This window comes from Pteronotus mesoamericanus, unplaced genomic scaffold, assembly GCF_021234165.1.
Source record: "Pteronotus mesoamericanus isolate MK-2021 breed Mesoamerican mustached bat unplaced genomic scaffold, CSHL_Meso_final contig_41, whole genome shotgun sequence".
NCBI classification, from domain to species: domain Eukaryota; kingdom Metazoa; phylum Chordata; class Mammalia; order Chiroptera; family Mormoopidae; genus Pteronotus; species Pteronotus mesoamericanus.
Window position 1 is genome coordinate 6706242 of NW_026555152.1, and position 13634 is coordinate 6719875.

Sequence of the window (13634 nt, forward strand, 5' to 3'; positions counted from 1 at the left end):
TGAAGTGAGACATAGAAGATATAAAACTAAGTTTTAGAGGTGAAACTATCCAAATTGAAGCACAGAGAGAAAAAAGACAGGACAAAGAAATGGCTAGAGACACAGTGACCTATAAAACAACATTAATTAGTTCAGATAGTTTCTGTTGCTATATCTTTAAGTTTATTGATATTCTAAAATTCTGAAGTATATATCTGCTCTTAATCCCACCCAGTAAAACTTTCATTTCAGATGTTATAGTTTCAACTTCTAGAAGTTCCATTTAGTTCTTTTTAATATCATCCATTTCTATCCTCATTGTGCTCATGTATTTCTTTAAATCTTTAAACATACAGCGTGGGGCAAAACTAGGTTTATAGTAGTTCATATGGGAAATAATATAATTATTAATAAATAATACCAGAATAAACTGTATCACATATAACCATAAACCTACTTTTGCTCCACCCTGTATTTATGATAGTTGCTTTAAAATCTTTGCGTGCTAATTCCACCTCTCCATCATTTAATATTTTTTTTTAATTTTTAAATCATGTTTATTCTGTTACAGTTGTCTCAATTTTCCCCCTTTGCCCTCCTCCACCCATCCCACCCTGCCCCCCTCTCCCGTAGTCAATTCCTACTCTGTTGTCCATGTCCATGGGTCATTCTTGCATGTTCTTTGTTTACTCCTTTCTCTTTCTAGCCACTGTTGTCCTCCTTCCCCATCCCCTCTGGTCACTTTCAGTCTGCTCCATGTGTCCTTGCCTGTGGTTTATTTTGTTTGTTAGTTTATTTTGTTGAATAGATTCCACTTATAGGTGAGATCATATGGTATTTGTCTTTCACTGACTAGCTTATTTCACTTAGCATAATATTCTCCAGTTCCATCCATGTGGTCACAAAAAGTAGGAGTTCCGTCCTCCTTTTTCACACATTATACAAAAAATATTCAGGTGAGTTATAAATCAATATGTAAAATCTAAGGAGTTTTAGGAGAAAATACAAAATAATATTTTTATTACCCTGAAGTAAAATATTCAAACCCACATGCTACAAAGTAAAATATGGACAATATGACTATATTAAACATTTAAGACTACACAGTAATATACATATTAAAAAAGTTAGAGGACAAGTAATACAATGGGAAAAGTATTTGCAACACATCTAAAAAAGAGTTAATAGTTTTTTTGTGTGTTTTTTAGGGAAAAAATTCTACAAACATTTAATCAAAAATGGATAAAGAATACCAAAAAGTCATTTAAAGCTTTTAAAAAATAATAGAAACAGGTTTAGTTTCAACAAATAATAAAGTGACAATTAAAATAACATATCATTGTCACAATCAGATTAATAAGTATTAAAAATATTGGTAATAGCAAGCCTTGGTGACTGTGAAAGGAGCTGGGTATTCATAGACTCTTTTTCTTCATCTTCTTAAAGCAGTTCCTTTAACATATCTTGCAATGCTGTTTGGTGGAAGTGTATTCTTTTAGCCTTCTTTGTCTGGGAAACTCCTTATTTTACCTTCCATTTGAATTGAGAGCCTTGCTGAATAGAGCAGTCTTGGTTGCAGGCCTTTGCTTTTCATGACTTGGAATACTTCTTGCCATTCCGTTCTGGCTTGTAGTGTTTCTGTGGAGAAGTCAGCTGCTAGCTGTATCAAGGCTCTCTTGTATGTTACCACCTCTTTCTCCCTTGCTGCCTTTAGGATTCTCTGTTTGTCTTTGATACTTGCCATATTAATGATGATGTGTCTTGGAGTAGGCCTCTTTGGGTTCCTCTTGAATGGGACCCTCTGTGCTTCCTGAACTTGTGTGACTTTTTCTCTCCTCCACTTAGGGAAGTTTTCCATCATTAATTTTTCAAACAGGTTCTCTATCCCTTGCTCTTCTTATTCTCCTTCTGGTATCCTTATTATACAGATATTATTACGTTTCAGGTTGTCCTGCATTTCCCTAAGTGCCTTTTCATTCTTCTTTAGTCTTTTTTCATTTTCTTGCTCTTTCTGGGAGCTTTTTTCTACCTTATCCTACAGCTTGCTGATTTTACCCTCTGCTTCATTTAGACTGATTTTGATTCCCTCTACTGTGTTCTTCAGTTCAGAAATTGTATTCTTAATTTCCCCTTGGCTCTTGGTGAAAGTTTCTATGTCCTTTATCATGCTAATATAGTTTGCAGTAAGTTTCTTGTAGTTTCCCTGTAGTTTTTTGTAGTTATCTCTGAGCTCACTGAGCTCATTGAGCTTTCTTAGAACCATTGTTTTGAACTCAATATCTGATAGTTTACTTGCCTTTATTTCATTTATTTCTCTTTGTGGGGGTTCCTCCTTTTCCTTCGATTGGAGAATGTTTCTCTGTCTTCCCATTATTTATGAGACTCTTCTTTTTTTGCTTCTTCTTCTTAAATTGATCTGTCTTGATTTCCTGACTTTGTGATCTGAATTTCTATGGTAGGAGACTGCTGTTTTTTCTTTCTGAATCTGCCTCTGATGATGTCAAGATGTTGATCCTCTGTGACCTTAGGCAGTCTGTTCGAGACTTCCAGTAATCTACTGTCTGTGGCTGTCTCTTTCAGCTGTCATTCTCCACTCAGCAGCCTGGCTTAGAGACACTACAGGGCAGGGCAGAGTCCCTCCTGGGGGTGGGGATATTGGGTCCTCTCACACTGCTGCCACTCAGGGGAGTGGTCTGCCTGAGCAAGATGGCTGCTCCTGTATTGGGGAGAAGTCAGCACTGGGATCCTTCCAGCTTCTCTCTCTGTTCTCTCCCTAAAGCCACCATCTCCAGTCTCTCCTCAAGTGTCTCTTGACTGCTCTATGCCCCCTTTAGCCATGATGTACTGTCTAAATGAAATATTAGCCATGATGGCTGCCACTCTGTACTCAGCCATCAGGTTAATATTTCATTTCTACCAATTATTTTTCTCCTCATTTTGGATTAGAACACTGATAGGAATGATCACAGACTTCTTGTCAGAAAATATAAGTCAGAAGACATTGGAACAATATCTTTAAGTGCTGAAAGAAAATAAAAGTCAACTTAGAATTGTACATCCAGAAAAAAGAAATTTCAACAACTAAGGAGAAATAAATACTTTTTCAACATAGAAAAAGATAGAACTTGTCATGAACAGACCTGACTATAAGAAATGTTAAAGAAAGTTCTTCAGGTGGAAGCATAATTATTCTAAATGAAAACTTGGATCTACAAAGATATGAAAGTGGCAGAAATGGTCTCTATATGTTGACAAATATAAAAGATATTTTTTCAATTTCTTGAAAAGATAATTGATTCTTTAAAGCAAAAAATGGTAAGAATGCATAGTTGTAAATCTATAATAATTACAGCATAGAGGATGAAGGAATGGAAATAAACTGTTGTATGGTTTCATATGTGAAATATCATATTTGAAGGCAGAAAATGAAAACTTTACAAGTATTGTAAACCCTAGAGCAACTGCTAAAAAATACAGGAAGAGGTAGTATCAATAAGCCAAGAATAGAGATGAAATGGAGTACCAGGAAATACTCAATTTAAAAGAAGGCAGAAAAGGTGAACAAGAACAAAGAACAAATTAGACAAATAATAACAGAGCAAAATGGTAGATTTAAATCTATTATTGATAAATTAAATTAAATGTAAATGATCTGAGCACTCCAATTAAAAGGCAGATTGTCAGGCTGGATTTTAAAAATGCCAGATCTCATGACATGTTAATTTTAAGAAAAAACCACTTTAAATTTAAAGATGTAAGTTAGAAGTAAAAGGATGGAAAAAAATTAAGGTTCTGTATTAGTTTTCTGTGGCCGCTATAACAAATTATCACAAATGTAGTAGCTCAAGCATTCAAATTAATTATCTTACAGTTCTGTAAGTTAGAAATCCAACATGAGTCTCACTAAGCTAAAATTAAGGTGCCAGCAGAGCTTCATTCTTTTCTGAAAGCTCTAGGGGAGAATCATTTACCTTGCCTTTTCTGTCTTCTAGAGACCACTCACTTTCCTTATGGCCCTTTCCTCTATCTTCAAAGCAAACAAAGAGGGTCTAGTCCTTTTCACATCACACTACTCTCACCTTTTTTTTGTAGTCAAATCTCCCACTGACCACGACCAGGAAAAGTTCTTCATCTTTAAGGATTCATGCAGTTGGTTGGGCACACCTGGATAATCCAGGGAAATCTCCCCATCTCTCAAAGTCTTTAATTTTAAGGGCATCTGCAAAGTCCCTTTTGCCAAGTAAGAAAACATATTTACATGTTCCCAAGATAGAATACAGGCACTTTTGGGAGCCATTATTCTTCCTACCACAGATGCAAACATTAATAATGAATAAGCTGTAGTGGTTATCAGACAATTGCACATGCAGCATTCATCAAAACAGACCATAAATTGTACCATATAAAATTTCCAAAAGTTCCAATAAATTTTAAAAGATTAACTCATCTGGAGTATGTCCTTTGACCATAAAGGTATGAAATTAGAACTCAGTAATAGAAAGATTTGAAAATAACAGGGAAATTATAAAATATTTTGCACTGAGTGAAAATGAAAATAAAATTTCCAGTGCTTAGTGATAACTCTAGAGCTTTTAAGCGCTTATATTTAAGGATCAGAAAGGTCTAATGTCAATAGTGTAAGCTTCCATATTAGGAAGTTAGTAAAATAAAAAACATTGAAACAAAAATAGGGAGAAAAAGGAAAAAAAACATGAGAGGATATTGATGAAATAGAAAATGAACAAACAATAGAGAAAAATCAATGACACCAGAAGCTGGTTGTTTGAAATTATTATAAAGACAGATAAATCTATAGCTAGACTGATTTAAAAAATACACAAATTACCAAAATCAAGAATGAAAAAGGTGACATCACTACACAGCCTACAGACATTAAAACACTAATAGAAAATGACTTCATGCCAACAACTTTGACAACTCAGGTGAAATCTCCTTTCTGACACACTCCTTTGATTACATTAGATCATGCAGATAATCCAGGATAATCTTCCCATTTCAAGATCCTTAACTTAGTTACACATTAAAAGTCACTTTTGCCTTGTAAGGTAATGTATTCATAGGTTTTGGAGATTAAGACATACACATTTTTGGAGATAATTTGGCCTACCAGGGACACAAATGACCAAAATGTAACACAAATAAATAGAATATTTCAGTAACACCGTATCTGTTAAAGAACTTGAATTTGTAGTTAAAAATGTTCCCATAAAACAACCCCCTGGCTGACGTGGCTTCAATGATTAATTCTGTCAAACATTTAGGGAAGAAATGAACTTTGACTCTTTATACCAAACACAAAAATTACCCTGAAATGGATCATAGACCTAAACATAAAAGCAAAAACAATACAATTTCTAGAGGCAAGTGTAGGAGAATGTGGTTTTGGTTTTGAGATAGGCAAAGAATTTTTAAATATGACACAAAGAGTATGAACTATAAAAGGAAAAAATGTTAATTTTTTCTTAATCAAAATATAAACCTTTGCTCTTCAAAAGACAATGACAAGCTCTGACCAATGTGGCTCAGTTAGTTGTGCATCATGATGCAAAGCAAAGTGTTGCTGGTTTGACTTTCTGTCAGGCACAGGTCTGGGTTGAGGGCTTGGTCCCCAGATGGGAGCATGTGAGAGGCAACTAATCAATGTTTCTCATATCGATGTTTCTCTCCCTCTCTTTCTTGCTTCCCCTCTCTAAAAAAGTAAACAAAATCTTTTTTAAAAAGACAATGTCAAGAAAATAAAAAGGCAAGCTACTGACTGCAATGTATATAACTGACCAAGACTGCTTTCCAGGATATATAAAGTATTCTTACGGCTCAATAAGAAAAAACCAATTCAAAAGAAACAGTGGGCAAAGAAGATACAGAAATGGCTAATAAGCATGTGAGAAAATGCTGGGCACCATTAGTCATCAGGGAAACACTTGTGGAAGCCATATTAATATACTACTACTTAGTCGAGTTGATAAAAATCAAAAAGTTTTAAAATAACAAGCATTAGCAAGAGTAGGAAACACTTGAACCTCTCATTCATTGATGGTGAGAATAAAAGATAGAATAACCACTTTAGAAAATAATTTTGTAGTTTCTCATTAAGTTATATATAGATATACTTTGTATATGACTCCACAATTCCAACTCTAGGTTTTTCTCCAGTTGAAACATGAAAACACATGTCCACATAAAACATAAAACAAGATATATGAGAACATATGTCCACACAAAATCTTGCCCACTAATGATTATAGCAGTTTTATTCAAATAACCAAAACCTGAACAATCAAAAAGTCCATCAGCTAGCAAATAGATAACTTATGGTATATACATACCATAGAATATTACTCAGAAATAAAAAGTAACAAACTAATGACACCTATAATAGAATAGATGAACCTCAAAAGCATTAGGCTGAGCAAAAAAAGAAAGACACAAAAGAATATATTTTCTATGATTAACATTTATATAAAATCCTAAAACAGGCAAAACTTATTTATCTTGTCAGAAAGCAGATCAGCAGTTGACTAGGTCAGAGCAGTCGACTGCAAAGGAACATGAGGCTACTTTTTGAAGTGATGAAAATTTCAACTACATGGGTGTATATACTTGTCAAAATTCATCAAACTGTGCACTTAAAGTAGGTGTATATTATTACATGTAAATTGTAATTCAACAAAGTTGATTACTCAGATAAAAGAAAAAAACAGTTAAAAAATGAAAACACTTGGGCCCCATCAAAGTAAGACTAATATGAGGACCTGAAATCTTCATTTTAAGCAAGTCCCATGGGTAATTATGCTGCAGGCTTTTTCACTTTAGAAATAATATTGGTCTCTATGAGTACCCAACTCTTGGACAACAAATCAACCAAGCAAGCAAAGACAATTCAGAAGAAAAGTGTTTGAGTTTTGTGTGCCCTCATTCCATCCCCCAACCTCCACTCTTCAGCTGGAATATTGATTACTACTAAAGTATCCTCTTGGGTGCTCTATTCTCTCAATTGTTGGCTCAGCTGTAGATAAACTTTCTTCACTTATTCTTTACAAAAGGAAGTTTGCTAGGAAAATAAATAGGAGAAAATAAAAATAAAAACACATAACAAGGGAAAGAAACCAATATATTTTCAGAGCACAGATCATTTCCCATAAGGTCATTGAAGTCTGCTGCCAGACAAGCTTGGCTGGCCCAGGCCACTGGACACATGGTATCTATAGACATGCTTACCCTGGGGAACAGCAGGCAGCCAGGCAGCCTGATGGAAAAAAAAGAACAATACTACAATAGATATGCTAAGAGCACTCAAAGCCCAGAGGAAAGGGTCATTTCCCTGACAAATTAAACCACAGTGCTCTATTTTCATCCTTAGTCTTTTCTTCTGTCTGACATAGGTTATGGCCCCCTGTTCAGTTTACCTCTTGAAATCCTTTTCATCCTTCATGGCCCAGCCTGAATGATACCTCCTCCTTACCAGGTTCCCATAGTCAACTCTTCTTCCCTGGAACTCCTATGGCACTTGGCCTGAAGAGCTCTTACAGAAATTTTGATTTCTATTTTAGTCATTATATGCATACCTTATCTACTCTACCAGATTGTAATCTTGTTGATTATAGAAACTATTATTATCTATGCTAGGGGTAGCCTACACACTACCTAGTACATTACTTAGAACTTAGTGGGTGTTTTACTGTAGAAATTAATGAATGATTCAGTCCATGCTCATTTATACCTCTGAGCTTTTGCTTACGCTGTTTCCCTTTCCTGGAAAATCCTTCCCCTTAAAGCATTATTTCCTCCAATGAGCCTCCCCAGATCCCCCAGCTGTTGGGCTCCTATAGCACCCTGGGCATATCCCTATCTTATCACGTACAACCACCACCTTATATTAAAATTAAATATTTATTACTTGTTTCATCTACTTAACCATAAGCTTAAAGAAGCCAAAGATTCCATTCTAGTCATCCTCATGTTACCACCACCTAGCCCGGTGTTGGGTAGTAGTATGTACTTTATTTCTGGTTTTCAAATCTTTATATGATCCCTGCAGAAGTTTCTGGAAGCATTAGCTCATGACACAGAGGGCCTGGTTAATTTACTGTGTGCTACCATTGGAGTGGGCAAAACTGTCCTGAGCTTCAATTCCCAGAGAAAACCCAGCATAAACAACCTTGCCATTCTAAGTTCCCTCTTGGCTGAATGAAGGAGTAGGGCTAGGTGTTCTCCGAGGTCCCTTATAGTCCTATGATTCTTGACTTCCAGGGAATTCCCCAGCAAAATAGGTTGTTGAGTAGAAAAAAGGCAAGTGTGGCCTGTTCTCAGAAGGCCTTTAAGATGGACCCCCCTCCTCTGGGATGGCTGGACATAAGGAAAAGAATTCAAGGCCCTTTCAGAGTACCCATGACTTCCTCTTTTTAAACACATCTCTCTCTCCTTTTGCCACCTTCCCTTTTTCTGCTTCCTCATTCTCTCAGCCTCTCCTTCTTCTTTTCCTCCTTTCCTATCGGCTTGTCTTCTTCTACCCGTCCCACTGCACTTTCCAGCACCTCTAGTTCTGCCTCTCGCGCTTTCCATCTCTCTCCAGATTTATCTTACCCATCTTGGCTCTCCTTCGTCTATCCTCTCCCCTGCCCACTCTCTCAGTCGTCTCCTACCCCTCCCTCCTGTCAGCCCTGCAGGAAGCCGAGACTCCTCACGAAGCCCTGAGGTGGGAGGGTGGGTGGGCCTGGCGCCGCGGGCCCGCCCCTCAGTGCGTGTGTGGATGTGTGGCGGTGACGCGGCGCCGGCCACGGGGAGGGAGGCTGGGCCCGCCGGAGAGGGAAGCGGGCGCATCGCTGGGGCTGCTCCGCTCCTGCGCGCCCTCGCGCTCCTTGCCGCCCGCCGAGGCGCGGGCAGGGCGCGGGTGGCCGCGGGCGGCATGGAGAGCCTGCTGGAGAATCCGGTGCGTGCCGTGCTCTACCTCAAGGAGCTCACGGCTATCGTGCAGAACCAGCAGAGCCTCATCCACACCCAGCGCCAGCGTATCGACGAGCTGGAGCGGCGGCTGGACGAGCTAAGCGCCGAAAACCGCAGCCTGTGGGAGCACCAGCAGCTGCTGCAAGCCCAGCCTCCGCCCGGGCTCGTCCCCCCGTCGCCAGCCCCGCTGCCGGCTATCCCGGCCGCCGCCGCCGCCGCCGCCGCCGTGGCCCAGGAACCGCTCCAGAACCACGGACAGCTCCTGTCCTCCGCGCCACAGACCGCGCCGGAGCAGCCGCCGCTTCAGCACCACGGACAGTTCCTGGCGCAGCCCCCACCGGGCCCCAGCAGCAGGGCGCACGCACCCCCGTCACCCCACCAGCACCCCGTGGTGCCAGGGGCCGTCGCCAACAAGGAAAAGGAGCGTTCCCCGAGTTGTTGCGCTGCCGCTGGAACCCTCCTTCAGCACAAATCCCCCGCTGCCCTCGGCAAGGGCGTCCTGAGCAGGAGAACTGAGTGAGTGTGGAAGAGGGGATGCGGAATGGTGTGGTGGGAGAAAGGGGAGCAAATGAGTATGAGGGGGAGACAAGCGGGAAATCGGGTGCACCTAAGAGTCTGAAGGACTGGGGTAATGGGAAGTGAAGGGGTGAGAGGATGTTTGGGGGGAAAAGTGTGTCAAGGAGATTTGGGCGAAAGGAGGGAATGGTATCAGTGTTTGGGAGGGTTTAGGGGGTTGTTGGAGCAAAAGAGAATATCCAGATCACCACTGGGGGCAAGGGAGGAAAGAAATTGGGTTCAAGTGACTAGGGGTGTTGGAAACTAGCAGTTTTTAACGGGAATAAGACTGAGAGGAACTTGGGGTGAAGATTAAGCTGAAGAAAAGAGAACAGTTGTATAATGTATTTAAGTTAGGAAAATCTTGGAAGAGAGTTTGGGTAGTAAATTATTTGAATGGAGAGTAAGAGAGGTAAAAGACACAGGCTTGGCAAACAGGCATGTTAAGAATTTTAAGAGAACTGGGGTCCAGGAAGTGTAGTGTAGGGGTCTGAGGGAATTCAGGAGGCAGAGGATAAGGCTGAAAAGCAGGAATGATGTGAAAGTCGGTGAGGGGGCTGGAGACAGAAGAAGATGAAGGGTGAGAGAAAGCATTTCCCAGAGGAATGAGCTGGCTTTTTAATTGATGCAGTGGGAGTCAAAGCCAGGAGTAGCTCATTTGGGGAAGGTTACTCTGCTCTGACCTCACTGGGTGCCTTTCTTGTGAACCTCTACAGAACCAAAGGGGAGCAAGGTAACCCATCAAGTCAACGGGGGGCTGAATTACAGTGTGAGGACTCAGTGTGGTTATAGCTTTCCCTCTGACTCAAGGAGGATTTCTGTGCAGGGTGGTTGGCAATCATGGAACAGGAACAATAATAAGAGAGACAGTTAGCAAACAGAGTTGGTATTTGAATGTAATTCTTGTTTAAATCTCTCTGTCATAGCTAGTGACTGCAAACCTTGTTTCCCTTTGGCTTTTTGGTGATGACTGAAATCTCACATTGAGCCCTGAGAGAAATATGCTCATTAACTCCCCCCGCTGGGGGACTCCTGGACCTTGGGCTCTTTCTTCACACCCAATACCCATGAACTAGGAATATGGGAAGAAGAAATGAAAGGGGACTGGAATATTCTCTCCTCTGTATTGGGGAAGCTGTGATCATGTCAGCTGCCGTTCTCTGATTGGACAGGTGATGGAAAAACACATGGAAGAACATTGGGCGGGGGAGGAGGGTGGTGGGATCAGCACCTGGCTAGCACCTAACACTGCCTGATAGTGATGATGTTAAAGGAGTTGGCTGGAGGGAGGAGAGAGGGAGGAAAGCCAAGAATCTCATCTTTATCCAGTCTTGGTATGCTTTAGGTCTGGGAATACTTGTGAGGATTTGATACATTTCTTAAAAACTCATTTGCTCCTCATACCTACTGTAGAGTTAGAGAAGTTGGCGCAGGACATATCAGGTCCCAGGATTGATTTGACCACGAGGTGAGATCTAATGGGGAAAGATCTAGGATGATCTTTCTTGGCAGACCTAAAGCATTTGATTCAAGCCCCAAGAAGATGCAGTTCTCTACCCCAGCTCCCTTCGTGGTCCATTTGTCCTTCCTTCAGTTCCACAATTTCCTTTCCTTATCTAACATAAAAAGCAGAAAGTCAGTTTTCCTTCATGCCCATAGCTCATCAAAATATCCAAGACGTTATGTGGCTTTTCCCCAAATAGGGTAAAAAAAACTGTTCCATCCCCTTTCCCTGGGGCAGCCACAGCTTCTTGATAATGATGTTCTTCACCTGATTCCTCTCCTCATGACTTTTGTCTCCTCCTTCTCTTCCACTGCGCCCCACTTTCTTTGCATCCCTGTGTGGGCAAAAGGGGTTGAGAAAAGATATTTTTCTTGGATAATAACTTTGCTGTGGCCCCCAAAGTAGCTTAGAGAGCCCAAAATCCCTTGCTGGGAATTCAGAGATTTAGGAATCACCTGGATTCCATCCAGCCTCACATGGCAAAACCAAAGAGGATACGTCATTTTTTCTTCTCCCTTGTCTTGCTTCTGCTTCCCAAAAAAGAAGAACAAAAATAAAGAAATAATTAGAATGGTGGGGGAGAGTAGAAATTGTTGGAAATCTTTCACTGAGGAAGTTGTGCCAGGCACTAAAAGGTTAATACCACTGGTAGCTCCCTCATTTTCCCAGATCTTCCAGCTTTTTGTCCTGCTCCCCAAGTCTGAACACCCAGAGTCCTAAGGAGCTTGGGCATGGACATGTATGCCTCACCTCCTCCCTCTGGCTCTCTCTCCCCTTAGATGTGAAATCATGGGCATGTCAGCTTGCTAAATGCCTTTGGAACACCCATTTCTCCCCACTGGTTTGCCTAACTTCAACCCCATTTTCCTCCACAGCACCTCAGGAAAGAATCATCTTTGCTGACTACATGTTTGGTCCCAACCTGCTCTCTACACATGACCCCCATTTTGCATGTCTGTCCTCATATATATACGTCTCAGTGGTGCAGGGCTAGATCCAGCCAGCAGGCAGGGAGAGATCTCCATGGATCGGGTGAGGTGAGGAGAACAAGAACAGAACCAGCAGCTCTCTCCCTGGCGTTTCTCCTGGGGAACTCCCTGCTGAATCAGTTCTCCACTGGGGGTGCTGAAGTAGAAGGAAGAAATGGCAGAGGGGGTCTTCGGATTATAATTTTTCTGAAATCTTTCCTCATTTCTTACTTCTCCTTCTTTGGCCTCATTATAGTGAGGATCTGGCCCTGGTGAGTTTGCTGAGGGCTGCGTGAGGGTTGCCAGAGGCTAGGCCCTGTGTTAAATGCCTTATCTCATCACACAGTTTGTCTCATCACCAGAATTCTTCTTGCTCAAATCCAGGAGAAGCAGAAGCCCTGGGGAACCTGGGACTGGGAAATAATGGATTGTTTAATTGTCATCAGATCTGCATTAATATGCAGGTTGGTCTCTCTACCTCTTTCAGTTGAAGGAGATAGAAAGGTGGCGGCCTTGGAGATCAGGCCAAGGAAGAAACAACCTGGGGATGGGTGAGTGCAGAGACATCATGGAAAAAGAGACTCAAGGGGTTAAAATTCTTTTTCTGCATGCGTCCTGGCTCTTGCTAAGCTCCAGCCCCCACTGCTTTTGCCTCTTAATGAAAGCAGCAATCATAGCTTCCTCCTCTTTATTTTTTCAATCAAGGCTCACCGCATCTACAGAATTGATTATCTCTTCCTGGCTGGAGCCAGAGTCTCATCCTGACCTGGCAAATATCCTCCTTGCCACGGAAACACATGGTCTTACCTGAAGCGACTGGCTTCAGTGTGACCATATCTTCTCTGTTTGAGCACGGGTTTGCCTCGCCACCCAACTATGCATTTAGGGCTTCTGGATCCCAGAGCTTGCCCATGTCTCTAAGCCCATGAGCAGAGGATTATTGGAGGCTGGGTAAGATATCTGCATTATAATTCAAATTAACTTCCCATTCCAAACTCCCTACCTCCAAGTGGTCATGAAGTTTGAATGTCTCAGTAGTTCTTGTCCTCTTTTCTCTTCCTTCCTCCCTTGTAAGAAGTATATGATATACTTCCTTTTATATACTTCCTTCTATATACTTCTTCCTCACTATTTCTCCTTTCTCTTTTTTATTCCCTCTCTCTTTTCCCTTTCTTCCCTTCCCTCACATACTTTCTCTCTCCCATTTTTCTTCTTTCTATACTTTGCTTCTACTAGCTACATAGGAAAATTTCCTCCTCTCTACTCCCATCCTCTCAGCATAAAATAAATCTTGGGTCATCTTTTGGGCTCTGTGGTCTCATCCTGACTGAAAGCTGGAGGATTTTTAGAAGACCATTAGATGTGCTTTCTACCCTGTTATCTAAGGTGCTGGTTGGAGTGGGTGTCTCTGCTTGAAGGTGCAGCTCATGACTGGCCCCTCCTGGGAGTTATTGAAAGAGTATGATGGTCTGTCAGTCAGTCAATCTCTATTGTGTCAACCATCCAGTCCATTCAAAACCCTCCACTCTGAGCTGTGGAAAGAGGAAATAAGCAAACAGTCCTGGTTCAACATACAGGAGACACATCTGGGAACATCTGAACAAGTGTATGTAGATTGCAGCTGCCTAGAGCTACCCTCTATCAGAACAGAATGGTGAAAGGGG

General features: G+C 41.2%; 1 protein-coding gene across 2 annotated transcripts in view; it reads left to right on the forward strand.

Annotated features, from left to right (window-relative positions):
* Positions 1 to 8905: 8905 nt before the first annotated feature.
* IQSEC3 (IQ motif and Sec7 domain ArfGEF 3) overlaps positions 8906 to 13634 on the forward strand; it is a 106989-nt gene continuing 102260 nt past the window's right edge. Inside the window, exon 1 of one of the 2 annotated variants that reach the window (XM_054577161.1) lies at positions 8906 to 9459. In XM_054577161.1, the coding sequence (XP_054433136.1) occupies positions 8906 to 9459 (554 nt within the window). The remainder of the gene's footprint in view (positions 9460 to 13634) is intronic. The other variant, XM_054577160.1, reaches the window with a different exon arrangement.